The following is a 26,234-nucleotide window of genomic DNA, read 5'->3' as shown; positions in this document are numbered from 1 at the left end:
AGAGATTGCACGACCTGCTGAAAGGAAGTTGTCAGGGATTCCTAGGTTGAATAAGGAAGTTGGACTAGGAAATAAGAGCTCACATAATAATTATAATCGCTGATAGCTTAGTCTTACAACTTGTTGGATACTTTTCTAGGTAAGTTGCACACATCATCTCTAAGCCTTCCTATAGCGCAGAGAGAGAGATTATCGGGGGACGGGGGGACAGGAAAAGTAGATGCAGTCGAGTAAAATGATTATCCACATGGGCTGAAGACAGGCTGGACAGGGATCAAATTCTAACTCTACCACTATCTCTATGATTATGATCAGGAATAAAGTAATATACGAAAAATCTGTAATAAGCTCTCAACAAACCGTACCTCCTTTTTCTTCCCATATTTCGTATGAGGAATATGGGGTAAAGTAACTTGCCCAAGTTGACACAATTTGTAAGTGGTACAAATGGGATTCAAACCTGGCTTTCTCAGCTTCTAGTTTGTGCTGTTTTCAGTGAACAAGACTGCTTCCCTATCAATAAGGTAGTTGTTATAAAGTCATCAACATTAATGTGAAATAATAGGGGTTACAGAAATATCTGTTTGAAATAATAATAATAAGGATACTTTTATTGAGTTCCTAAAATATGCCAATCACTCTATGATGTCACACCTTATTTCAACAACCCTATGAAATACTTACTTTTATTATTCTCATTTAATGGATGTGGAAACCAAGACTTAGAAAATTTAAATATTTTGTCCAAAATAATAATCACTTACTGACAGAACCAGAATTTGAACCTAGATATTTACAGATTACATTTTCCATGTGTTCTCTCATTTATCCTCTAAAGTAATGCTGTAAGGTAGTAGAACACGTATTAATATAACCTTTCTTTCTATTTCTTTCTTTTCTTTCTTTTTCTTTCTCTTTCTTTTTCTTTCTCTCTCTTTCTTTCTTTCTCTTTCTCTCTTTCCTTTTTCCTCCCTTCCTTTCCCTTCCCTTCCTTCCTTTTCTTCCTTTCTTTTTTTTCTTTTCTTTTCTTGTCTTTTCTTTTCTCTTTTCTTTTCTTTCTTTTCTTTTAAGACAGGGTCTTACTCTGTTGCCCAGACTGGAATGCAGTACCACAATCATGGCTCACTGCAGCCTCAACCTCCCAAGGCTCAGGTGATGCTCCTGCCTCAGTCCCTCAATAGCTGGGACTACAGGCACACACTACCATGCCCAGCTATTTTTTTATTGTTATTATTATTTTTAGTAGAGACAGGGTTTCGTTATGTTGCCCAGGCTGGTCTTGAACTCCTGGACTCAAGTCATCTGCCTACCTCAGCCACCCTGAGTGCTGGGATTACAGGTGCAAGCCACTGCACATGGCCAACTTTATGATTATTATTCTTATTATTATTTCTGATGAGGATTGAACTCAAGCAGGTTAAGTGGCTTGTTCAAGTTCTTTCACATACATTTACCAAAGACAGTGTTGGGACTCAGTGCCAATTTCAAATCCTGCTGTCTTTCCACAATATCAAGCTGCCTCCAGATGGCTGCAAGGAACCCTTTCAACTTGAAAATCCCAGGCCTCTGTGAATAAGATTGAAAAAGCTGGGGAACACAAGCATAAATAGGTGGATATTTTTTCTTTGCAATTACGATAGACTCTGTATGCAGGCCATGCACTGTCAACCCAACAGAAAAAAATGAATGGATGAATGCCATATAGTAATACTCCCCAAAACATAAATGAATGAATGATTGCCACATAGTAATACCCTAGAACCTGTATATCACTGAGTAATACCTTAGAACTCACTATATGGAGCAAAGAGAGGCAGGCCAATGTTGACCCCCCTCCAAGGATTGTAAGAACACCCAATTACCTCATTATAATATGGATTTTGCTTCTCAACTCAATAGCACCTATTTGAAAATTATAAATATTATCACATCAGTCTTAAAAAATTTTTAAAAAGAAAATTGCATATCAAGATCTTGCTTATACTTGCTATTAGTAATTGTTTCTCCAGGATAACCAGATGGATGAAATTTGTTTTCTGCTCTTCATAATGCTGAGTTTGCATAACCTATAAGCTATGTTGTTGATTCCACTTTTATTCTAAGTCTCTCTTTGCAAAAAAAAAAAAAAAAATGAACTTCATTTCTTTATCAGTAACAGAATCTCAATGTCAACTGTAAAAGTCTCAAGACTTTTAATGCTTCTCCTGTTGTCATCTACACCCACTACTGCTACCGCTGTCTCTCTTCATCATTAAAGAGGGCTTTTTGTTTGCACAGTTCATAAGGGCCTCTGCCCTCATCATGAACCGTAGCCCTGGAATCACAGTGACACCCAGGGCTTTGATGATAATGGCTAATATTTCTTTTCTCTGTCTTAGTGACTTAAAAACATAGCCTTAAAAATAAGCAAAGCTGTTTTAATATTTAATAATGACTTTTTAAAATGGAATACTATGTTATTCTGAAATTGTGGCAAATTTATTAATCAAACTTAGGCAATAAAATGAACAAACATCATGAAGTTATCTTTTGATTATATATTAATCTTCTAATCAGTTGGTTACCATCACCTTGCCAAATAACACAGAGTCCTGATAAATAGGAGCTTTAGTGGTTATTGGTCTCGACATCATCAGCCAACAGCTGGTTTTAAATGAGTCCTAAGCTCTCACAGTTTCAGTAAGCCACCCAGGAGCTCTGCTTAACTATTTTCATAAAATTCCTTTCTCCTCCTAGTGTATTCGAGTAAATTTTCATAACAGCTGGGACTATGCAAAACTGATAGCATCTTAAAAACATCTTTGGCAAGACAGATTAAGTTCCAGAAAAGGAAAGCATTTAGAAGTTTATTTTATTATCTTAACCTTTGTTGACTTGAATGATTAAACAGATTTTTTGGCTCTGCTAAAGCATTTAGGCCTGGATATTAATTTGATGTTCTTATTTGTTTAACCCTTGCCTTTCTCTGTAGCCTTAATGAATATACTACTCATTGGGTGCTGAATGTATTGCCTGAGAAAAGGGAATAGATATAACACAATGGAAAGAAATAAAGTATGTGAAAATTATTTTAACACTTTCCAGATTCAGAAGCTGGCATGGAAACAGTGAGATCATTAAGATTTGCAAATGTTGTTATTATATTTTCTAATCAGAGTTCTCTTTTGAGTGTTCTCTGTCGTACTTTGAAACACTGAAAAGTTGTTGCATTGAATTGAACCCAGGAATATTTGTAAATTTGTCCTAATATGGGTCAATTTAGAAAATAACTTTTTTTTACAAACAATGGTAGATGTGTTGACAATATTTCCTTGGAATTCAGTGTTTTGAATTTTATCTCAGAGTTAGTGGTTGAATGGCTGGGCTCATCAAATATGAAAAAAAAGAGAGATTTGGAAAGGATGAGCAATAATGGGTCTACCCATATTATGTCACTTTAAATCTTGTATATATGTCTTTAATGTAAAAGATTATGTAAGTAAATCTATCTCTACGGAATAAATATAGTAATTCAGTTGAGTCAACTTTTATACAAAATATATGAAAGTAAGAAGGAACATTGTGCAAGATGCTTATATATATAAAATAGTATAGTAGTGAAATGCCTGAGATGTGAGCCTTCAACTGAAAATTCTGTTAATGACCACAGAGATATTAAAATCAAAACCAAAGCCAAAATCCAATCCTAAGTACATCCTCTGACAAGAAATTCTGGAAAATGATGCCAACCAGTTTAAATAACCATTGGATTTCCTTTTTGTCTTTTGCGTACAGTGACCATCATATGTAAATAATTATTTGATTATTTACATTATTTTAATTAATTTTATTGTTTACTATTTATTATTTTATTAATTTAATTTAATTATTTACATTATTTAATTATTTAATTAAATGATTTATATTGTTTAATTATGATATGGAAGAAATTATTTACATATGATATATAAATAATTATTTCCATTTTATGGAGTAAAGAGATTTCATTTGTCCACACTTTTGTGCTCATTGTTTATGTAAACTGCAATATTCTTCTCACTTTTTCACGTTACATATATCTCTGGATGTATGCCTTATCTTTTCAAGCTTAAGGGCACTATTTCACATTTTTCTTGAAATAAGTAGAATGACATATTTTAATTGAAAGAGAATATATTTGTGTATGTATATTTAATATTATTCCATTTATATTTCTTTTGTTTGGATTTTTATAAGTGCTGCTTTTTATAAAATATTGGTTAAATAATTTAAAGACTTCCTTGATAAGTAATATATTGATAATCCTCTCTCAAACATGAAACTATACAGAAGGTTTTATTCTTTGTCTTATATTTAAGCAAGCTTATTTTTTACCTGAATCCAAATAAAAGATTTTTAGATTTATTTATTCGTGTAATGTAGAGCTATGAGTTGCACTAATGCCTACAATGGAGGCATATGCTAAAAATGTGAAAGTTGATTTGGGGTTGGTGACTTTCAATATTATGTAGAGAATGTAAGCCTTTTAGTAAATATACTAAAACCTGTATTTGAAATGTTCAAAAAAAATCCAGTTTATACTTTAGCTGGTAATACCTATGAATAATGAATGTATTGTGGATAGAAAATACAGCAATTTATAAACAATTTACACTAACAAAATTGAACATTATTACCACCATTATTTTTGTATCACTCCCAAATGTAGAATTATAGTTGCAACTGGAAATATTTGAAGTGGATTAAACAAATAGAAGTCAAGAAAGTATAAAACAGCAGATTTTAATGGTGCGTCACGATTTACAGAAGGGACTGGAGGGCAGGATTATATTTTTGATTCTTCCCTTCAGAATGGGTGGAATAATGGCTTATGCATTGACAGATCATGTTCAGGGAGAACAGTTCCTATAGGTCTGAACAAGATGGGTCTCTGGAAAGTCATTTAATGCCAGACAGCCGCATCCTTTCATAAGCATACCTGCACTAATGTGTCCAGCAGCCCCCTGCAGCAGACACAGCCTGTAAATCACAACTGGCAAACAAGACTGGCTTTGTAGGAAAAGGATGTCAGTTGCAAGGCCCTACTTCAAATGTAATTCTACAGTGACTTTGGGGGATGAGGAAGCTTTGCTTTTCATCTCTTAGAAGCCAGTTAAACTTTGCTTGAAAAATGTTGATATTCAGAGAAAACTTTATTGATCACTAGTGGGTTTTATTAGCACAAATGGATTACTTAACACAAACATAGAGAGACAAATAGTGATCATAATAATAATAATAACAACACTATTGGTTTTACAGTTTCACATACCAAGAACTTCCAGGCATTCTTATGATGCTTTATAAGCTTGTGAATTTAGCATGAATCTGATTGACAAAAGAGTCAGTGATGGAAAGGTAGTATCAAAAACCTCCAGTGTAGCATTCCAAACCATCAAATAACTGGTTACATAGGATACTCTTTTCAGTACAGGTATTTTAGTCAGCTTCAGGCCTAAAGTAATTCCTTATAATTAAGAATTAAGGGCCGGGCACGGTGGCTCACGCCTGTAATCCCAGCACTTTGGGAGGCTGAGGCGGGTGGATCATGAGGTCAGGAGATCAAGACCATCCTGGCCAACATGGTGAAATACTATCTCTACTAAAAATACAAAAACTAGCCGGGCGTAGCACTTGTAGTCCCAGCTACTTGGGAGCCTGAGGCAAGAGAATTGCTTGAACTCGGGAGGTGGAGGTTGCAGTGAGTCGAGATCCCGCCACTTGGGAGCCTGAGGCAAGAGAATTGCTTGAACTCGGGAGGTGGAGGTTGCAGTGAGTCAAGATCCCGCCACTTGGGAGCCTGAGGCAAGAGAATTGCTTGAACTCGGGAGGTGGAGGTTGCAGTGAGTCGAGATCCCGCCACTGCACTTCAGCCTGGGTGACAGAGCGAGACTCCGTCTAAAAAAAAAAAAAAAAAAAAAAAAAAAGAATTAGGGTAGAGAAATGGTGATGGGAAAACAAAAGGAGAGAAAAATTGCCATGGCAGAGTGAGAGTGCTGTCCTGGCTTGAAGCCTGTGGGATGCAATGGGAAATGGCAGGAACCAACTGTAACATTAGGAAGGACAAGAGAACAACAGGTGGTAATTCCTGTCTCATTTGCCATGTCTTCAAAAGAACATGTCAGCCTGAATATTCTGTTTATTGGCAGGGGAAGAAAAATCTAAAGGAGATACAATCAAAATTTTAATTAAGAATACATTCAATTGTTTTCAAAAATATTTTTATACCTTTGGCCTTTCATCAGGCTTATTATTTTTAGAGGCTGAGTTTAATTTACTTAGCTAGACTATTTAAATTGTGGCCCAATCTTGAAATTTCATGCCAAAATCTTGACCTTGTCATCATTGAGAGGAAGCCATCACTTTGTGATATTTCCGGGACTGCTAAAGGGAAATTCTTCCACTGGTGAGGTAGGAAGTACAGAATGAAGGAAGTGACTGAGGGAGTGATGCCCAAGCACAAAACGGAACGGAACAGAACAGAACAGAACAGAACAGGAGAACCTTCTGAGATGTGCCTTAGTTTGAAGTTGCATATGCTGTAATCATATGTGACTAAAAACCAAGTGGCTAAATCTTGTGAAAGGCAATCAAAATAACACATTTTGGATTGTCTTTTGCAAGATTTATGAATTACTTCTTATATTAAGAATTATCAAACACTTGCCTTTTATAGCCAGTGGTTTAAAATATTGTACTGTATTTCATTCCATATGCTAGTGTGAATGCATTTCAGTTCTCACTGAGAGGAATTAGTCTATCTCTAGGTATATTTTATATACACATATCTGTGTGTGAATACTTACTCATAATTACACTCACCAATAATGTCTTTATGAAGCAGAGTTGTCCATAAATACAGATTCTCCGCATATACAAGATCTAAACATGCACAAATGTGAACCTATTCTTGTTTATACTCTAATTCCTATTAAGAAAAGATAGGTAAATGTTCAAAGAAATCTATGAAGCTTTTTAGATTAACTTAATATATCTTCCTTAGCTTTTTGCACAAAAATTGTTAAGCTCCTCATCTTCTAATTAATTGTTTTTTAAAAAGTATTTTTCTATTCAGTATAGCATTTCAGGGTTAAAGAGAATGTAAATTAACCATAATTTAGTGCTACAGGTTTCTTCTTACATACCTTAACATGCAAGGAAATCATTTTTAGTATTTCTTTGCAAAGTGAGATGGAAGCAAGCACAGTGGAAGTTCTTGATGCTTGCATCAAAGACTGGCTCTGACACGTTTTCAAGGTAATCTTGAGAAACAAATATTTACCTTGACTTCAGTTTTAGAGGAAGCTTGGAGACTAATTCAGGAGACAGATGACTTTTCTTAATATAGCTTTTCTTTCTATTTTGTAGTGGTTGAAGAAGATGGTTCTAGAATGCCAGCACCAAAGCTTCCTTTTAGGAATGCAGACTTTTACATATAAAAGGGGCTCTAATGTAGTCCTTGAATTTAACAGAAGTTATAGCAGCACTTTGTAATTTTTCAGCCTTGATTCTTCCCTATCCTCAGTTCATTTTTATCCTACTGAACTGTGCTTTGAGAACATAGCATTGGAAAGATTTTAAACCACTGGCATAGTTTTATCTCATGTTTTGAACATGAAAAATTACTGTATTTTGTCTTTGTTAACATGGCTTATATGCATGATATGGTAGAAAGCCACTAGCTACAATTTAACCATTTTTATTAATGTTCTTACATTTCTTTAGTGGTACATCTTTGTTGTTTAAAAAATGTGTAATATAGTTGACAATCAGTATAATTTTGATGATGAAAAGAATAGTAAGGAATATGCTGTCTTTGAACAATCTCTTTTTCTTTCTCTGCCAAATAGATAACTACTATGTTTACATTAAGAGCTTTACCCCACTACACACGTTATTTCATTTTCTGGCATAGATAAACACATTATTTCTAGGTTGACAAAGTGAATTTTCTAAAGGATCTTCTATATTAGGAAACTCTGGAATACAACATTATAAAGCCATTCTATTTTTGTTGCCTTTTTTGTTCAGTACGACATCACTTTTCAGTCTTGCAACCTTTTGTTTAGTAGTCATTTGCAATTATTCAAAAATTTTATGAAAGGAAATGAATTTTGAGGAGTTTCAGGAAGAAGGGAATATCTGGAGATCTACTAGACTTTTTGGATTTGTTCAGAAAGCTAATGTAAAGATTTACAACTTCACCTTTCATTTTACATTTTTAGGCAGAAAAGTCAAACAAAATTGAATTGGAGAAAGCTTGCTATGTCACCAGTACTATGTTGAATGTTAATACTGTAACTCTATACTGGTCTGTGGTATTACTTCCACTTTGGAGCCATGTACTTCTAATAAAATGTGTCAGAGAAGAATGCAGAGTTTGAGTCATTGTATCTACCCAGAATTTTATATTGTAACTGTTACAACAAGTCACAATTTTTAGAATGTGTCAAATGTAATGGCATGTGCCAACAGGGTTGTAGTTTGAGAAACTGTCACAACTAATATGGAATTTCTTTTTAGGGTAGAGATTAACACCTTTGGTTGTAGTAGGGAAAAGGAATTCAATGTCTTTATTTTTTTCCTGTTATTGGAATGTGTTCACTATTTGGTGCAATATTCCTTCTATATTTTAAATTAGTAATTCACAAAGGAGCAGATTAGAGGCTGCAGACTGGTAGCCTGTGAACCAGATTTTGGTAGTAGATACATTTCATTTTTCTTTCCCAGATTAGTTGCTAATACTGGGTGATTTCATATAAATCTTATTTAAAGTTTTCTCTTGAGAAATGTAAAAAGCTGGCACCATTGAGTTTACCTTCCTTTTTAAGGAAGGTTGGCTGAAGGTGAGTGGAGTCTGTCTGCTTCAGGTAGGACACGCATTTTGGATTATCCCCGGTGACACCAAACCTGTTCCATTTACTTACATATGTGTGCAGTTTCTGTTAGCATTGAAGTTTGCAATACCTGGATTAGATATTAGGATGATTTTGCTTTTGATGTTATGATGACAAAGTCCATCAAAATATACAAACACATAGATCACAAAACAATTAATTATGAATCATTTACTTTCTATAAAAAGAGGCTATAATAGTTCCTTTAACATAATTTACATACGGTTTGTTTTAAAATTATATAGAATTATTTTCATACTTGTGGTTTTCAGTCTATGGTACTGTAGAATTTTTATTAGTATACCAGTCTGCTCAAAGATTAAAATTAGTATAGTTCAAACTTGGTAGTTTTGCATCAAGATTCCAACAGAATTTATGTTATCTGCAAGATTTTTTGTTTAAAATATAAATTATAGAATAACAGAATTTTTAGAAAGTTAGCACAGTTGTAGACAGAATAACTGTCTTTAAGTAACATGTAAATAATGTGAAAAAGATGAATTTTAGTCTTTTAATTGCGTATATTTAAAATTAGAAACACAGGAGACTTTGAGGGGGAGAATTTCAGAATCACTCCTTTAATGAAAAATGGGACTCTAAATTTCAGAATTTCCTAGAGGTTTTTTTTTTAAAAAAAAATGTTGGTTTATCACCTAAGATGATCTAGCTTAGATATCTTATATAGGTCATAGCCAAAATTCATAGATATTTAGAATCATATTGTATTTAGTTGCGTATGTTTTCGTTGTTGGACCCAAATAATTTCATTTATAATACTAGTCCGTATACTTCTGTAAACACCCATGTTTTAAGTTATTATATGTACTTTCTGGGTTTTGTTTGCGCAGTTGGGTTAATGGAACATTTTCCCTTGTAAGTATTTCTAACAAAATTGCCCTGTTGAGGCATCAATGAAGAACAAGATCATGAATTGTTTGGAGTTGCCCCTTATGGTTGTATTGACAAATCTTAAGATGAAGAACTAATTTGGGTCAGTATTATTCAATTCTTTTTTCTTTGTGTCCACCTTGATATAAAACTAAATTGAAAGTTAATTTATCTGACTGCAATAAATATAGAATTTAATGAGATGGTCCAGAGGTTAAAAAATAAAAAAGATAACATAAATAGAATCCTATATGGTAGATTGTATTTCCTTTTATCGGAAAGAGTTGAATGCATCTGAATTTTTTTTTTTCTTATAGTGTTTTAAACTATTGGGTAATATAGGAGGTCACATTTTGCTTTTTATTAGAATTAAAAATGGTTTGGCAGTGCCAGAAAGACTTTCTAGATAAATGATCGTTGTCCTATTTTAAAAGAGTGATGAGGAGGGGGAAGGTAATATATATAAGATAAATTCATTTGCTGCCTCATCAGACTTTTTCTTATAACAGTAAAATAAACCCATGTCACCGATTTAGGCAATTGGCCCTGCCAGCTAATTGCCTAGAAACTTCTATAGGGTGTCCTAAGCTGAGTTTTATTCAAATATCTTCAGTGACAAGGAACTCACTCTTTTAAAAAGCAGACTATTCTAATCATAGATAGTTCTAACATTGCAAAGTAATTCAATCATTCATTCAACAAATATTTATTGTTCCTTCTTTTGAATCAATGTCTACCATTCTCTACTTCCTATACATTTAGTTTCAGTCCTGTCTTCTGAACTAATTATTCTTAAACATGACTGTCCTTCAGTGGTTTATAGAAACACTGAAGCTCATGGGTGAAATGAACCTTAAAGCTCTTCCATTATTGGTTACATTCTTTGGCAGTGATGGCCCAGCTGAAACTGAATACACTCTGTGGTGGTGGTGGTTCTACTCTGTGCTGTCCCTTCAGTTTTCAGCCTGTTTAAAATACCTCTCATGTCCCATCGCATCTTCTCCTGCTCCAACCCCGTCTTCTTCATCCATTCCTCATGTGAACAGTTTTTGCCCTCTTACTGTCATGGTTCTCTATACATGTTCCTATGTCCTCCTTAAAGGATAGTGTGTAGAAAGCATTATTATTTGGGATAAAACCTACCTCTGTATGTGTCTGTTTATGTTAATACAGTCTGGAATTAGATGAGCTTGAAACAACATTGGCAGCCATATCATATATTAATGTATAAATTTATCAACTTAAATTCTAAATTTTTTTTTACTGTTATTCTTAGCTCCTCAATTGTGTATTTACATAACTAGTTTATTGGATTCACACACCGTTACTTTCTTTTATCCATGTTATTAGTATACCACTCTCATCATTCCATCCTGTTGAGGTCCCCTCTGGATTCTGATTTGCAATCCAACAATCATTATACCTCTTCTTCTCTCCCATTTCCTGGATTTTTGAGATATAGATGTAGAAATATTCATGTAGAGACAAAAATCATTCCCACACCCAAAGTTTGAGAAGACTGATTCATTAATACATATATTGAGGCTGGGCACAGTGGCTCATGCCTGTAATCCCAGCACTTTGGGAGACCGAAGCAGGTGGATCACCTGAGGTCAGGAGTTTGAGACCAGCCTGGCCAACATGGTGAAACCCCATCTCTACTAAAAATATAAAAATTTGCTGGGCACGGTGGCACTCACCTGTAATCCCAGGTACTCAGGAGGCTGAGGCAGGAGAATCGCTTGAACCTGGCAGGCGGAGGTTGCAGTGAGCCAAGATTGCACCATTGCACTGCAGCCTGGGAGAAAAGAGCAAAATTCTGTCTCAAAAAAACAAAACAAAAAAATGTATATTGAATGAATCAGTCCGGAGGTCCTGAACTGTGTGACTGGTTAAGCATTATTATCTGTGTAGATTGTTCAACCAGTTATAAATCCATTCTTTTCATTGATTTTCAGTTCAGATTTCTCCATATAGAATCTAAGGATAATACAGGAAACCTTGGCATACCACTTGCTGAAATCCAGTTACATATGTGTATCTACCTACTAATAACCCTTTTTTAAAAAGGAAATAAAGTTAGTATTCTGTTATAAATTTTCACCAACAATCCTTTTAATAATATATTCTCATCTTTACTTAGGTCATTATAAATTTTAGCAATCTGTCTATACTTCACAGAGCTACCTTTTTCTCTTTTCTATTGCTTCTTGCACTTTTCACAGTTCCCGAAAAAGTGATGTGAATGGTTGAGTAATGTTTTTGGCAAATGCTCAGTATTTTGAAAGCTATTTATTCGGGCTAAAACACATTTATATTTGCAAAGTTTTCGTTAGTAATCTCTTCACTTTCCTTGGCATTTAATACACCAGTATTTGTGGCAATGTTTAATTCAAACAACTATATTTTTTTCTGTTTGACAGAGAATTAGAAGCTAAATACGAACTGGTTGCTATTGCTTTCTTGTATCAACTATTCACATTTTATTCTCAGTTGACTGAAAAAAATAGATCTATTATTTTATTATGCTTCTCTGTCTCAATCTAACAGAATATGCTCTTTTTGTTGCCCTTAGAAATTCCTCCCAGTCTTTATGGAGCCTAAGTGCTCCTGACACAGATCATAATGTTCCATGCTACTCTTCTGTGTTAATCCTTGGATTGACTTTCACTTCCTTTTTTATTTCCTTCCTTATTTGTAATTAAGATATTCATAAAGAAGGAAATCCTACAAAGAATAGGAGAGGGGAGGGGAAGTCCACTCTGCAATTTGTGAATTATTAGGCCCTTAGTAATTCACAGATTGAATAATTATGCCTTGTACAAAAGTTGACTCGCGTTTCCCTTGAAAAATCTTTTTTTTTCTTAGTCAAATTTGTTTCGTGCCACTTTTCCAACATTAACTTCCCCAACATTTCGCAAGTCAGGAAACATGGACAATTTCACAGTTAAAGTTTATGAAGCTTAATCTCAACTCTTTATAATGCTACGAAGCTTCATCCCAGAGCTATAAAATAGTAACTTCTTCTTCCTCTCTTTCATGTTTCTTACTTGCTAAAATCCCATATCACCCAAGGAGAATGATTGACATTCCCTTATGTGAAAATAAGCAATTCAATTTCAATAATGACATGACAGACATACATCTTGTAATTTTTTTAACCACATATGTGAGTCATAAAACTTGTAGCTAATGAGGTGGTAGAACTGGTCACTTATCTGGGTATCCCAGATGCCACCTGGTTTTTAAAACATAAACTTTGTTCCTGTGGGTACTGAAATTGAAGACCCATTTAAAAAAAAAAAGATTTATAACATACGTCTGTATTTTGTAAATTGGGCTATTGCTTTTAGATATTTTAAAACATCAGAGAAAGTTTTTTCCTTGGTCTGGATTAGTTATGCATTCAAACCGAGAGCATTGTCATTCCCTTTTTCTCTCTTTTATTTAATAGCAAATAATGCATATATATCATTTAAAATTTACTAAGTTGAAAGACCACGTTACACTTTGAATTAATTCATGTAACCATAAAAAGAGAAAATCTTTTTTCTATTATATATGGACAATTTTCTTTGATAAATGGAATATTAAGTACATTTAAATAAAGAAAGAATTGTTCCTATTCAAAATTGTACCTAAGGCATATTTTGAGCCCTCATTTTCAGTAACAAAGACAATCTAATCTTTACTCTTGACATTTTTGTCTGCCTTATTATTATCTAAATTTGGAAGCATAAAAGTACTTGAAATTTGGAAGTATAAAAGAGTTTTGAGGTTAAATATGAATATTATCAGTGTAGCTATTTCAAGTAAATTATATGTGCAAATAAATATCACTTTTAAGAATTGAATAAACATGATGGCATGTGATACACTACTTAATATGAAAAATGTACTGCATTTCATTAAATAACATTATCAACCACTAGGAAATTAAAACCAAAAAGTAGAAAGTTTATTTTATGATTTTTCAATATTTATGTCATTCTAAACTTTAGATTTAATTTCATAGAAGTCAGGAAATTTGGGTTTGACAATCCCAGAGAAACCATAATTCTCATGTAGATTACAACAGCCTCTTTCATTAACGGCAAATCATGGGACTCCTCCCAGATGAATTAATCACTATGGGATGTAGGTACGTCCTTTTCAAAAAGGAATTATACCTTGTTCTGTTCTTATTCCTGCTAGAGATAGTGTATAACAATCGTATTTTGACATTTCCATGATTTAAGAATCAGTGCTGTGAATTACAATGTGTAATTGATACAATAAGAACCAGTAACCCTTTCTTCAAATGCTAATGCAACAAAATAAAGTTGTTGGGCTAAGTGTGCTATGAGGCAAAGTCCTACAGTTGTTTTGTTTGTATTTCACCATTCAAAAACAGTAAATCAGAGATCTGTAACTGGTGATCTGTGAGACAAATCCTACTATCAAATGTATTTTCATTTGGAATATAAAATGTGTAAACAAAATTTCAATTGTTAGCAAACATTAAAATCTGAAGCATTTATTTTTTTCTTAAAAAAAGACTTTCATTTCTGGTTTCTCATGAAGCAGGTGAAGATGTAGCCACACTAGGTCTGCTTTCATCTGTGGCAAAAATCAAGGGATTAGTTATTGTTTCCGTTCAGCCCCAGCTTCACTCTTCTATTCAGCGAAGTCTCCCCACTTCCTTTTGTCTTCAACCTGCTTCTTTATTTACATTATCTGCCAATTCTTATAGTCATTTGAATTTACTCCATATGTACAAGTGACATCAAATACAAAAATAATTACAGGATGTTCAAACATGTCCTAAATTGCAATAAATATTTTAGCCTCTTTGGGAAACATGCAGAGTTCAGGGATGCCCTCAAGCAACAGACTCTATTTTACTGTTGTATAATTGAGCAGACCCTGAGAAAACACTACAAAATTAGGATTTGAACTAAAGGAGGATGTTGGAGAACAGGACCAGATGAACTAGTAGAGAAAGGTACCTAGAAGAGTACCACTGCAAGTAACGTTACTCTCTGCTCTACTGTTCCAAGCACTCCATTATCTTTTTGAAGAGTTCAGTTATCCCAGAGGGCTGTCAGGCATTTACTGTGGGCTAAACTTTATTTAGGGTGGATGTTGAACTTCAGAGGTATACAAGGAAGTACAGGATGATTTTCCATCCATTATAGCCATCTACTTCTTCCATGAGTAGAAAAGAGGCTACATTGAGGGTGCATGCCCAAGGAATTTTAGAGTCAACTCAATCTAGTATCAAACAAGGATGTTTAGCAAATACTTATTAAATGAGAGTACTAAATAGAGTATCCAGAGAATGGCAGGACACTTAGGCTTTCTCTCCCAGCATGAAACATCCAAAAAAAAAAGTTGAGGTTTTCTCACAGACTACTGGAGAAATGCCTGTTTTCCCTTTAGTGTCAGGTGCCCTGTCAGCTACTGATCTTCTTTCCTGATCCATGCTGTGCCTCCTCTCCCAGATGTAGACTGTTTCCTTTCAGAAAATGGATGGGATATACTCAAGTTGAGATGAGTCCTTGACCTGGCAACCTCAACTGAAGAGCAGCCTAGGTTTTATAGAAATGTAGTTCCAAAATATTATTGTATTGCATGCTATTTTTATACTGCACCATCTTGGAAGAGTTTTGGAGAATTAAAAAACTATATAATCTGAGCTCCATAATTCAAAATTTGTATTTCAAAGGCATATTGCATGAAATTCAGATAGGGCTGAATTCAAGCCTGCTTTTGCACCATTTTTGTTTTCACAGGGAGGTTTAAGGAGATTTTTATGCAGTGTTTGACAATCAAATTGACGTTCTAAACAGGACTGCTGGAGAATTTTTTTTCATTTCATAAAAGGACAAAATTTTCACGGTTATTTTTTGCTTATTTGAAAAACAGGTGCTAATTATAAATGTCCTTATTTATTCATTAAAGCAATTAATTAAAAGATGTATACCAGACAATTGATCATACTAGTTCTCATTAATATATAACACTGAAATCATAAAAGTAGATTTATTTTTAATTACTACAAACTGGTATAAATTATAATATGTAATGCAAATTGCCATATATTGAGACAGGGCATTTTTTAGACTTGTCTATAATTAATACATTTTATTGTTCAAACCCACATTCATTTCCTTAAATTCAAAACTTATCACTCTTTCTATAATCTTCAGTTCTGCTAAAGAGCTCTTTGTCATTAATTTTGAACTAGGCTCACAATCCCTTCTTAAAACTCTTGTTAGTTAAGTGTGTTTCAGAACTTAGGGTTTTTAGGAATTAGACAGTTAATTTAGTTCATGCTGTGCATATTGTCTGAAACCCTTAGGGGCCTGAGACACCCTGTAATCAAACCATCAAATTCTACAGTGAAACATATGCATATTCACACTTAGAAGGATTATTAATGACCATAAATAGCCTTACATCTGTTCAAGTAAGTTTTTTCCATCACATAAGTTTCCTGAAAACAGGAAAAACTTTAAAACTTAAGAAAAAATATTTTGGCTGGGCGCGGTAGCTCACGCCTGTAATCCCAACACTTTAAGAAGCCAAGGTGTGTGGATCACCTGAGATCAGGAGTTTGAGACCAGCCTGGCCAACATTGTGAAATCCCATCTTTACTAAAAATACAAAAATTAGCTGGGCATGGTGGTGGGTGCCTGTAGTGCCAGCTATTCAGGAGGCTGAGGCAGGAGAATCACTTGAACCTGGGAGGCAGAGTTTGCAGTGAGCTGAGATTGCATCACCGTACTCCAGCCTCTGCAACAGAGTGAGACACCATCAGAGAGACAGAGAGAGAGAGAGAGAGAGGTAGGAAGGAGAAAAAAAATTTAAAAAAGAAAAAATATTTATCTTCAGGGACTTTGGATTTTGGAACTGCAGATGAAGGATCATGAACCATATCTGGGTTTTTAATCTGTTCTCTAACTGTGTCAGAATTGTCTTCCTCGTACTCACATGGCGTGGCACCTTCGTTGTATAAAAACCTTCATGGCTTTCCACTACTTCACTCTTGAAGCTTCTTTTAAGACCTCCCACATCTGTTCCCTATTAATTTTTCCAGGCATTTATCTAAAATGTGTGTGCTTCACCACAGCCAAACTCACCTTATCAGAATTTCCTGAGTGTACCTTCTCCTTTGTTCACTGTGCTACTGACTGGAATACCTTCCTCCAGAGGCCTCCAGTCCACACTTCACTGCAATACCAGGATCCTAATCATCTTCACATGTCTTAATTTCTACCTTTATGGGAGTCTTACTCCAGTCCTCAGACAGAATAAGCTTAAGTACTGCCTGCTCCTCTAACCAGAGCACTAATTTAACACATTTTCCATGTGGATTGACATTCATATGACAATTCCCTCTCCCCCATTAGATTTGAACCCCTGCAGCTTCTTTCACTGTACTTGGCGTATAGCATGTATTCCAGAGAACTTTGTCACATGAAGGAATGCATGTTTTAGTTCATCCCTCTTGTTCTCATCAATCTGACCTCCCACAGGAATCCTTACAACCCTTTGCCATTGCCCTTATCTTGACCTTGCCCAAATTGAAGAACAGAGTCTACATCTCCAGGGAGAGTTCCTAAAATAGAACCTAATCTCTATATACCAAGTGTTGATTCAGTATGTCTTTAGAAAAGGAAAATATATTTTCTATTTTTTTCCAGTGTTCATCTAGGCGGAAGTATCAGGAAGGAAAAGTATCGTTGCCTTTTGAGAGTGGCTAGCCACAAGGGTCTCCTAGTGTGTCACGACTGCACCTATAGGGCATGGGAATCTTTCTGCTACTTCTGTGCGGTACTTCAGGCAGGGGAATCCTTTGCAAGCCTGCTCACACATGTCTATCTGACATGCCACATGGCCATTTCTTTGTGGTGTTGCTTTCCTGGAAGTGCTGCTGGGAAGCAGAGCTTAGGTCCCTCTGTGCTCTCGGAGACTACAGATCTCTTTCCTCACTTCTAGTTTGGGGGAGTGTCTTTCTAGGTATTTTTCATTTCTAGAAATGTTGGTAGACAAGTTACGTCTTGCACTCTGCCTCCTTATGCCTCCTCTGAGGCCCTAAGCAAAGGGTCATCTAAGAGCTTGATGAAGGAGTGGGGAGGAAATGAAAAAATACAAGAGAAAAAGGGCATGGATAAATGTTAGCAAAAGAGATCCCAGCCACGTTTGAAGTTGCTTGTTTCATATCTACCTGCCTTCATACATTCTAAGCTCCATAAGGCCTGGTATAAGGTCTATCTTGTTTACCGCTCTAATCCCAATGTCCAAATATTGCCTTGGTCATTGTGCAATTGTGTTAAATTCTTATTGAATAAATGAATAAGTGAAAATGAAATTCAGAGACTATGAAAAATTTATGGAAGATATGGGGCTGGACACGGTGGCTCATGCCTGTAATCCCAGCACTTTGGGAGGCCAAGGTGGGCGGATCACGTGGTCGAGAGATTGAGACCATCCTGGTCAACATGGTAAAACCCTTCTCTACTAAAAATGCAAAAAAAATTAGCTGGGCGTGTGGTGCTGCATGCCTGTAGTCCCACCTACTTGGGAGGCTGAGGCAGGAGAATCACTTGGACCCAGGAGGCGGAGATTGCAATGAGCCGAGATTGTAATGAGCCGAGATTGTGCCACTGCACTCCAGCCTGGGCGACAGAGTAAGACTCAGTCTCAAAAAAATTAAAAAAAAGAAAAATTTATGGAAAATATGCTGGTTAAGATGGTTGACACTGGAGCAGGTGGCCAGGGGGTGACTCGTGGCTCTGCCACTTACAGATGGGTGGGCGAGACCCCTCACCTCTTCGTGTCTCAAATTCCTCATCTGTCAAGTAGTTGGTGTGAGGATTAAAAAAGTTAATATTTATAAAACTCTTAGAAGAATACCTCACACAAAGGAAGTATCATATAAGCCTTAACCACTATTAATACCATCATCACCATTGTCATTATTTATTATTTTAATTATTATTAAGAAACCCTAAGACCGGACTGCTCTCTTGATGTTTATTTGTAGAGAATAGCTCTGATCCAGTTCTAGCAGAGTATATATAAATAAAATCAATACAGTTTTATTTTTGTACATCTTCCCAGACTTCAAGGCTGCTTTATTTTTCTTCCCTGTATCCTGTGTCTATACTTCTCTGGTTCACTCAGACCAGGAAAAACCTTCTTCAGGAATTCTACCTCTTTTCATGGGGTCTCATCTTCTATTGGCCTTTCTTAGCTGTATGTCATTAGGGAACACTTTACAACAAGCCCTGGAATCCCCTAATAGATTATATACAACAAGTAGAGCCTTCAGCACTATATGAGTAGTTTAGGCACTTTTCTTAATACTTTGCACTTGCCAGTGTTGAAGTTTATCTGCTGTCTTCTTATTCATAGGTCTTTTGCAGGCTGTCTTCACTTACTTAGCATTTTAGTAGCTACAGTATTTAATGACATTTGTCAATACAGAGATTGCATTGTTTTGTTTTTCTTCCAAATGACTTGTAAAATTACGCTTATCATCGACGTATAAAAAGATAATTCCTGGACTGGCTAGGGTTAATATTTATGATAAAACATAGTAGAGTGGAATTTAGAGTATCTATAAAAAAATAGTAACTTCTTGAACCAGTTGAAAATATTATATTCAAATAACTTGTAAAACTTACACTTACCATTTATAGACAAAAAAAGATAATTCCTGGAGTGACTAGGGTTAAAATTTATGAGAAAATGTAGTAGAATAGAATTTAGAGTATCAATAAAATAGAAAAATAGTAATTTTTTGAGCCAGTTGAAAATATTATATTCAACTACAGAAGGCTAATTCTTCCCATAATTAATACTACCATGAGGCAATCTTTTACCATCAGTTATAACTTCTGATTTCCACAGGCTCCAATTCTTATACTGCATGATTGTTCAAAAATTCCTTTAGCTGTTTAGCTTTATATAGTTGATTTTTCTTTTCAGACAGATAAATTATACCATCTACTGCAATATGGAATGATCTAGTTGCAGATTTCCTTCTCTTAAATTCTTTTCTTTCTTAATTTAGCCTTCTAACAGTTTCTGCTAAACCGAAGCAATTCTTTTACCTAAATATTTTTGTATCCTATTATAGTGTTTCCCCATCTGGTCTCTCTTAGCTAGAAATTATTTTATCAACTTTGAGGAGTATTTATCTCTATTTATGCTGCACACATGCCCACTGTAATGGTCGTGTTGTAATGCATGATGTATTTTGGGCAAACAGAATCATGATAGTATTTACATTATGGAGAAACTTGGAGATTTCATTTCTCAGCATAATGCATATTTTTTATTTAATATGACTTGCTATTGGGACCCTTTGACTCTTTGTAAGTAAAATAATTATCTTTTCATCCATAGCCCTACAACCTCAGGTACACTCCCTTGTGCTGATCAATGATCAGCCATTGTCAGTGACACTGACCATTGTTAACCTGTTCTTATTATGAGTCATTTATGTGATTTAGGCAGCATTATTGATGATGCAATAAACAGCAAAGTAAAGTATGTGCATCTATCATTTTGAGTCATTTGCCTGACTAGAACTTTTGTGAGGAGAATTACCATTCCTCCTGCTTCTATAGCCACTCCAATTCATCTTCTTTGTGGTTGCCTCTTCCTCTGCTCATCCCTTAAACCTAAGTCTTTTGAAGGGTTCTTTCCTAGGACTGCCCTCTCTACAACCTCCCGAGGTGACTTCGCATATCCCTATGGCTCATAATTCTCACCTGTCTTTCTTTCTTTTTTATTTATTTAATTTTTTATTTTATTTTATTTTATTTTTTTTGAGACGGAGTTTCGCTGTTGTTGCCCAGGCTGGAGTGCAATGACGTGATCTCGGCTCACTACAACCTCTGCCTCCTGGGTTCAAATGATTCTCCTGTCTCAGCCTCCCGAGTAGCTGAGATTACAGACACCTGCCACCATGCCCAGCTAATTTTTGTATTTTTAGTAGAGACGGGGTTTCACCATGTTGGCCAGGCTGGTCTCGAACTCCTCATGATCTGCCCGCCTCAGCCTCCCAAAGTGCTGGGATTATAGGCATGAGTCACCGTGCCCAGTCATTTCTCACCTTTCTTCTGTTCTATATGCATGTCCAACTGCTGCCCCTTGGCTGTCCATAGACATCTCAAATTCAGCAAACCTGTAGCTGAATTCATCATTCATAACTACCTGCCTACCCCAGAAAGCCTTTTCCTTGTGTTCCCTCTACTATCCTTCCATTGTCCAAGCTAGAGACCTAGGACCATTCTCTGCTCCTCATTTACCCTTATATTCTCAGCCAAGTTACAAGTCCTACAAATTCGACTTCCTTAATAACAATTCAAACAACTGATTTGTCCTTCCTCTAGTTCTAAGACACAATCTCACAGCTAGACTATTGTAATACCTTCCTAAATGGTCTATCTTTAGTTTTACTCTTCCTGTACCAACCTCCAGCCTCTACTTCACCTGGCTTGGGAGGTCTTCCATGGCTCCTGAAACATGTGTCTAGTGCACATTTTATTTTCTTTGTAGCCCCCCCACTTCTCCACCATAATACTTGTCACTCTGTGTGACAACTGCCAGCTTATTTCTATTTCTCCACTAGATGGTAAACCCTGTGAGCATGGGATCTTGCTCACCATTCAATCCCCAGAGTGTGGCATAGTGAATGTTGCACAGAAGGTGCTCAACAGACGCTTTCTAAATATTGTTGAATGTTAGTCAATTTTTAAGCTTTCTAATATTTGAACTGTAAAGCAGGTAGAAGAAAATTATAACCACATAAATTGCATAATGACAAAGTTTAGAACCAGAAGACCTGGATTGAATTTCTGGCTCTATCATTGCCTTACTGAATACGTTTGAGAAAGCACAAAATTTTGTCACTATTTATAATCTTATAATACTCATTATTACTGAGTACACAATAAAAATGATAGTAACACCTTGAATGTATGGCCTCTAAGTAGTTAGAAGCATTTCTTATGAATTATTTATTTGTTCAATATCCCTTTGGGGTAGGCTTGCATTGTTTCTTCTAGTTGGTAATGAAGGGGGAGATATAGCCTTTCCTGTCATGATGTCAAAATACTGGTTGTGAGATGGTTGCCTACTTCACAGAATGTCATGAAGATTCATGAAGCTGTCTGAGGCTTTATGCTCTCAGGAGGGAAAAAAAATGAGTTATATATGGTAGTTTTACAGCTCTTATTCATCTGATTTCTTAATAATTCAAAGTATCTGGGGGTGAAAATGTGTACAAATTATGTCAGGCCGGGTACAGTGGCTCACACCTGTAATCCCAGCACTTTGGGAGGCTGAGGTGGGCAGATCACTTGAGGTCAGGAGTTCGAGACCAGCCTGGCCAACATGGTGAAACCCCATCTCTAAAAATACAAAAAAATAGCTGGGCATGGTGGTGCCTGCCTGTAGTCCCAGCTACTGGGGGCGCTGAGGCAGGAGAATTGCTTGAACCCGGGAGGCAGAGGTTGCAGTGAGCCGAGATCGCACCACTACACTCAAGTCTGGGCGACAGAGTCAGACCCCATCTCAAAAAATAACAACAATAACAAAAATTATTTCAATATTCAGTATTCAATATTCAATATTCCTGGATTTTTTTCTCCATATTTTTCTGGAGACACATTTGTTTTTCCACACCCACTCAAACCATCTGTGTACCAGGCAAACTTTCTGAGATGCAAAACCAAGTAAAGTATGTCCATTTTATTTGTTTAGAAAGGATATGACTAATGATACTGTGGGAAAAAATGGTATAGTTAATAAAAATTGTATCCTCTGTATGAGCGGCTAGAGAAGCCTAGCAGGTGTGGCCACACAAAGCCATAAGGTATCAACACCTGTACTGAGGATAGGTGTCAACACCTGTACTTTAGAAACCAACCCTCCGAAGAACTCACACAAGAAGCAGAGTCAGTGTCTACCTAGGATCTGGAGGCAGCCCCTGTGAAATGGGATTTTTTTTACCACCATCAAATGGTGAAAATTTTTAAAACGTGTCCAATTTTGAATGCTATAACCCTATAATATATCAATGTTTGCTTTACATAATAATGTTTAAATGTATTTGCCATTAATTGAATAGACTTTTTTAGGAGGATGGACCATATTTGTTATTGCTTTGAAACACTCTATAGGACACCCACATATACTCTCAGGGTTACTTTTACCCCAGTTTGAAACGCACAGGGTCCTAGGACATTGCAGCCCAAATCATGGGATTTTTGTTAGCATTTAAGAGAATCCGTCCACATGTCCCCTTTTTACTTTGCTACACGTAAACTCCTGAAAAATTATTTTGCCTGGCATGCTAATGAAATCTTTAAAATGTAGCTCTAAACACCTAATTGGTAGCATTTTCACAGTCAAGATGATTAAGGATTATAAATCAGCTTCCTCAAATAGAGATTATTCTGTTTGAGGAAAAAGATCTTTCTGAGGTGAGAATTGCCTATCCACCTCTCTCTTTAGATCTCATTAAAATTGGAACCCAAACTAAGGAGTTATACAACTTGAGACTGTGTGTGTGTGTGTGTGTGAGCATTTTGAAAATATGATCAAATAGAAAGCTGGTCATGCTCAGACATGAGTACAAGAAGTGACTTATTTATGCATTCAAATTTCAAAATATTTGTAAGGCCTACCATGTGTGCTGCTAAAAGGTTTTTAATTTAAAATTATTTTGTTAGATAATCCTGTTTCAAGTGACATTATGATTTATCGCCACTAATCAAGATTCTGATCCCTCATAGACTTCTTGTTTGTATCTGTTTTTGTTCTTTGTTACATAAATATGAGCTTTATATATAAAATTCTGACTGTGTAATATAGGGCTAATGAGTCACAGATGGAAAGATGCTGGCACATTACCATCTAATAACATTTTAAACTCATATTCCATAGTAAAACAAAAGCAAATTGTATACATCTGTTTTCCAACTTGTAGCATTTCTGAATTTATGCAGAATCTATATTTAAAGGACTTGTATTTAGAGAGAAGAAAAAGAGGACGTAGGTCACCTCAAAACTACGGAGCCACTTAATAGCCTTATCAGAACGGACTTGGCAAAAGATAAGATTTTCTCTGTTTTGCTTCCTGAGAAGTTGTAGTCCTGAAGACTGAGAATCAAAGACATTAGAGCTGAAGAAGTGTCTTCAGACTACAAACTAATTTTTCTGCCTTTCTTAAAATGAAAAACATATCTCTAATGTGAGGGATGTGGGGGGTGAAATATTCACAAAACTAATAAAACTAAAAATGTAGAAATTTCCTGGGCTTTCCTAAAAATATCTGCAAGATAAATTTGGGTGGGAAGAGAGAGAGCCCAGGCCATGTATTGCTGTGGTTGTTGTTTATTTTATTTGTATGGTAAACTGGTAAACATGTTCTCTGTGTGTGTGTGTGTGTGTGTGTGTGTGTGTGTGTGTGTGTGTGTGTTGGAAAAAAANTGTGTGTGTGTGTGTGTGTGTGTGTGTGTGTGTGTGTGTGTGTGTGTGTTTTGGAAAAAAAAGGAATAAAAGGCTTTAGTTTCACATGTTCTTACAAAAGAAATAGAACAAAGGCAAAATTTCTCTCTCAGACTTAACCAATTGATAACGCCTGTGAGGAGGAGTTAGTACAAGTTATTGAAGAACGAGTCTCTAAAACATCTCTCCGTATTCTCAAGGAATTCAAAACTGCTTTTCTGCATTAAGGGGTTGTGTGAACTGTCAAGTTCTTTCGGAAAAGTTATGTGACAGAAGTGATTACTGCAGAGTGTGACCATAAATCCCCCTGACATGAAATACACATGTTATAAGAGACAGATTTTCAGCCACCACCTCTGCGTGAATTCCTGAAACAGGAGAGTTCTGAGATTCATCATATGATTGGAGAGAGAAATTTTGATATGTGGGTGGCAAGACTGTATTTTGTGAGGTGTACTGTGTTTATTCTGGGGAATAAGTATGATCTGATAGCAAAATTTTGTTCCCCGTTGTTGTCCAAAAAAGAATTAATACATGTATTGTATATCCTGAGCTGTAAACAGAATGTCAATGGAGGGAAATTACAGTGTGGTTTTCATAACAGTGTCTATAGTTATCTCCATTTTGTACTAACATTTTGTAATTAAGATGTTGTAATTTTGTAAGATTCCAGAAATGCTCCATGTAGCAAACTCTTTACACCGTGTAGACACAGATCCCGTTGTACCTGCCCCAGGCTCAATGACCATGAGCTCTCAGTTTCCCCATTCCATGCTTTAGGAAATTATTGGTTTGACTAGGCGTGATGGTTTATGCCTGTAATCCCAGCACTTTGGGAGGCTGAGGCGGTCAGATCACTTGAGGGCTGGAGTTTGAGACCAGCCTGGCCAACATGGTGAAACCCAGTCTCTACTACAAATACAAAAATTAGCTGGACATGGTGGCACATGCCTGTAATCCCAGCTACTGGGCAGGCTGAGACAGAGAATCACTTGAACCCTGGGGACAGAGGTTTCAGTGAGCTGAGATTGTGCCAGTGCACTCCAGCCTAGGTGACAGAGCAAGACTCCGTCTCAAAAAAAAAGGAAAAAAAAAAAAGTCTGGACATGGTGGCTCACGCCTGTAATCCCAGCACTGTGGGAGGCCAAGGTGGGGGGATCACTTGAGGTCAGGAGTTGGAGACCAGTCTGGCCAACATGGTGAAACCCCGTCTCTACTAAAAATACAAAACTTTACTGGGCGTGGTGGCGCACGCCTGTGATCCCAGCACTAGGGAGGCTGAGGCAGGAGAATTGCTTGAACTCGGGAGGTGGAGGTTGCAGTGAGCCTAGATCAGGCCACTGCACTTCAGCCTGAGCAACAGAGTGAGACTTCATCTGAAAAAAAAAAAAAAAAAAGGTTTATTTTGGGGCCTCATGTGTCTAATTTTGTTTATGGTGTGTCAGACGAGGCAAGACTTAGAACCAGGGAAGGGAGGCGCTAGGTATGTGCTTGTTTTGTTTGTCCCCCAGTGAAATGTCTGTGTGACGTTTTATGTCGTGTTGTTTTGGTGCTGTGCTACGTCCATAGGGCCTGCCAGGCTTCCCCACAGTTGCTGCCCTGCACAGTAATCAGATCCTCACCGTGAAGGTTTGTGGTTGTTACTCATGCCTGTGTAGTCAGAAATGCAATCAGCATAAGCGTGAGCAGGAACCATTCAATTGGCTTACCGAGCCCGTTGGCTTCCTCTCATCATATATGTCAAGTTACTGGGCACTTGGGACCCCACTTGCATCATTGAGGTCAAATGTCTATTAAGAGGGTATATCCTGAGCATACTTGAGAGGAGGATATTGACGTCAAACAGGTACTGTGAAGAGAGGTGGGCATAGCGATCTAAAACCATGCCATGCCTTGATGGCTTAATTTGTATGCATTCTA

The 26,234-nt window shown here is 36.2% G+C and overlaps 1 protein-coding gene across 2 annotated transcripts in view; it reads left to right on the top strand.

Moving 5' to 3' along the window:
- COL25A1 (collagen type XXV alpha 1 chain) overlaps nucleotides 1–26,234 on the top strand; it is a 506,768-nt gene that overhangs the window by 346,808 nt on the left and 133,726 nt on the right. Inside the window, exon 8 of one of the 2 annotated variants that reach the window (XM_025385781.1) lies at nucleotides 25,884–25,943. The exons of the other annotated variant lie outside the window; for it this stretch is intronic. Coding sequence (XP_025241566.1) covers nucleotides 25,884–25,943 — 60 coding nt within the window. The remainder of the gene's footprint in view (nucleotides 1–25,883; nucleotides 25,944–26,234) is intronic. 2 annotated transcript variants of the gene reach the window in all.

This window comes from Theropithecus gelada, chromosome 5 (genome assembly GCF_003255815.1).
Source record: "Theropithecus gelada isolate Dixy chromosome 5, Tgel_1.0, whole genome shotgun sequence".
In the NCBI taxonomy this organism is placed as follows: Eukaryota; Metazoa; Chordata; class Mammalia; order Primates; family Cercopithecidae; genus Theropithecus; species Theropithecus gelada.
Note: the sequence above shows the minus strand (reverse complement) of the source record. Positions and strands in the feature narration are given on the sequence as shown.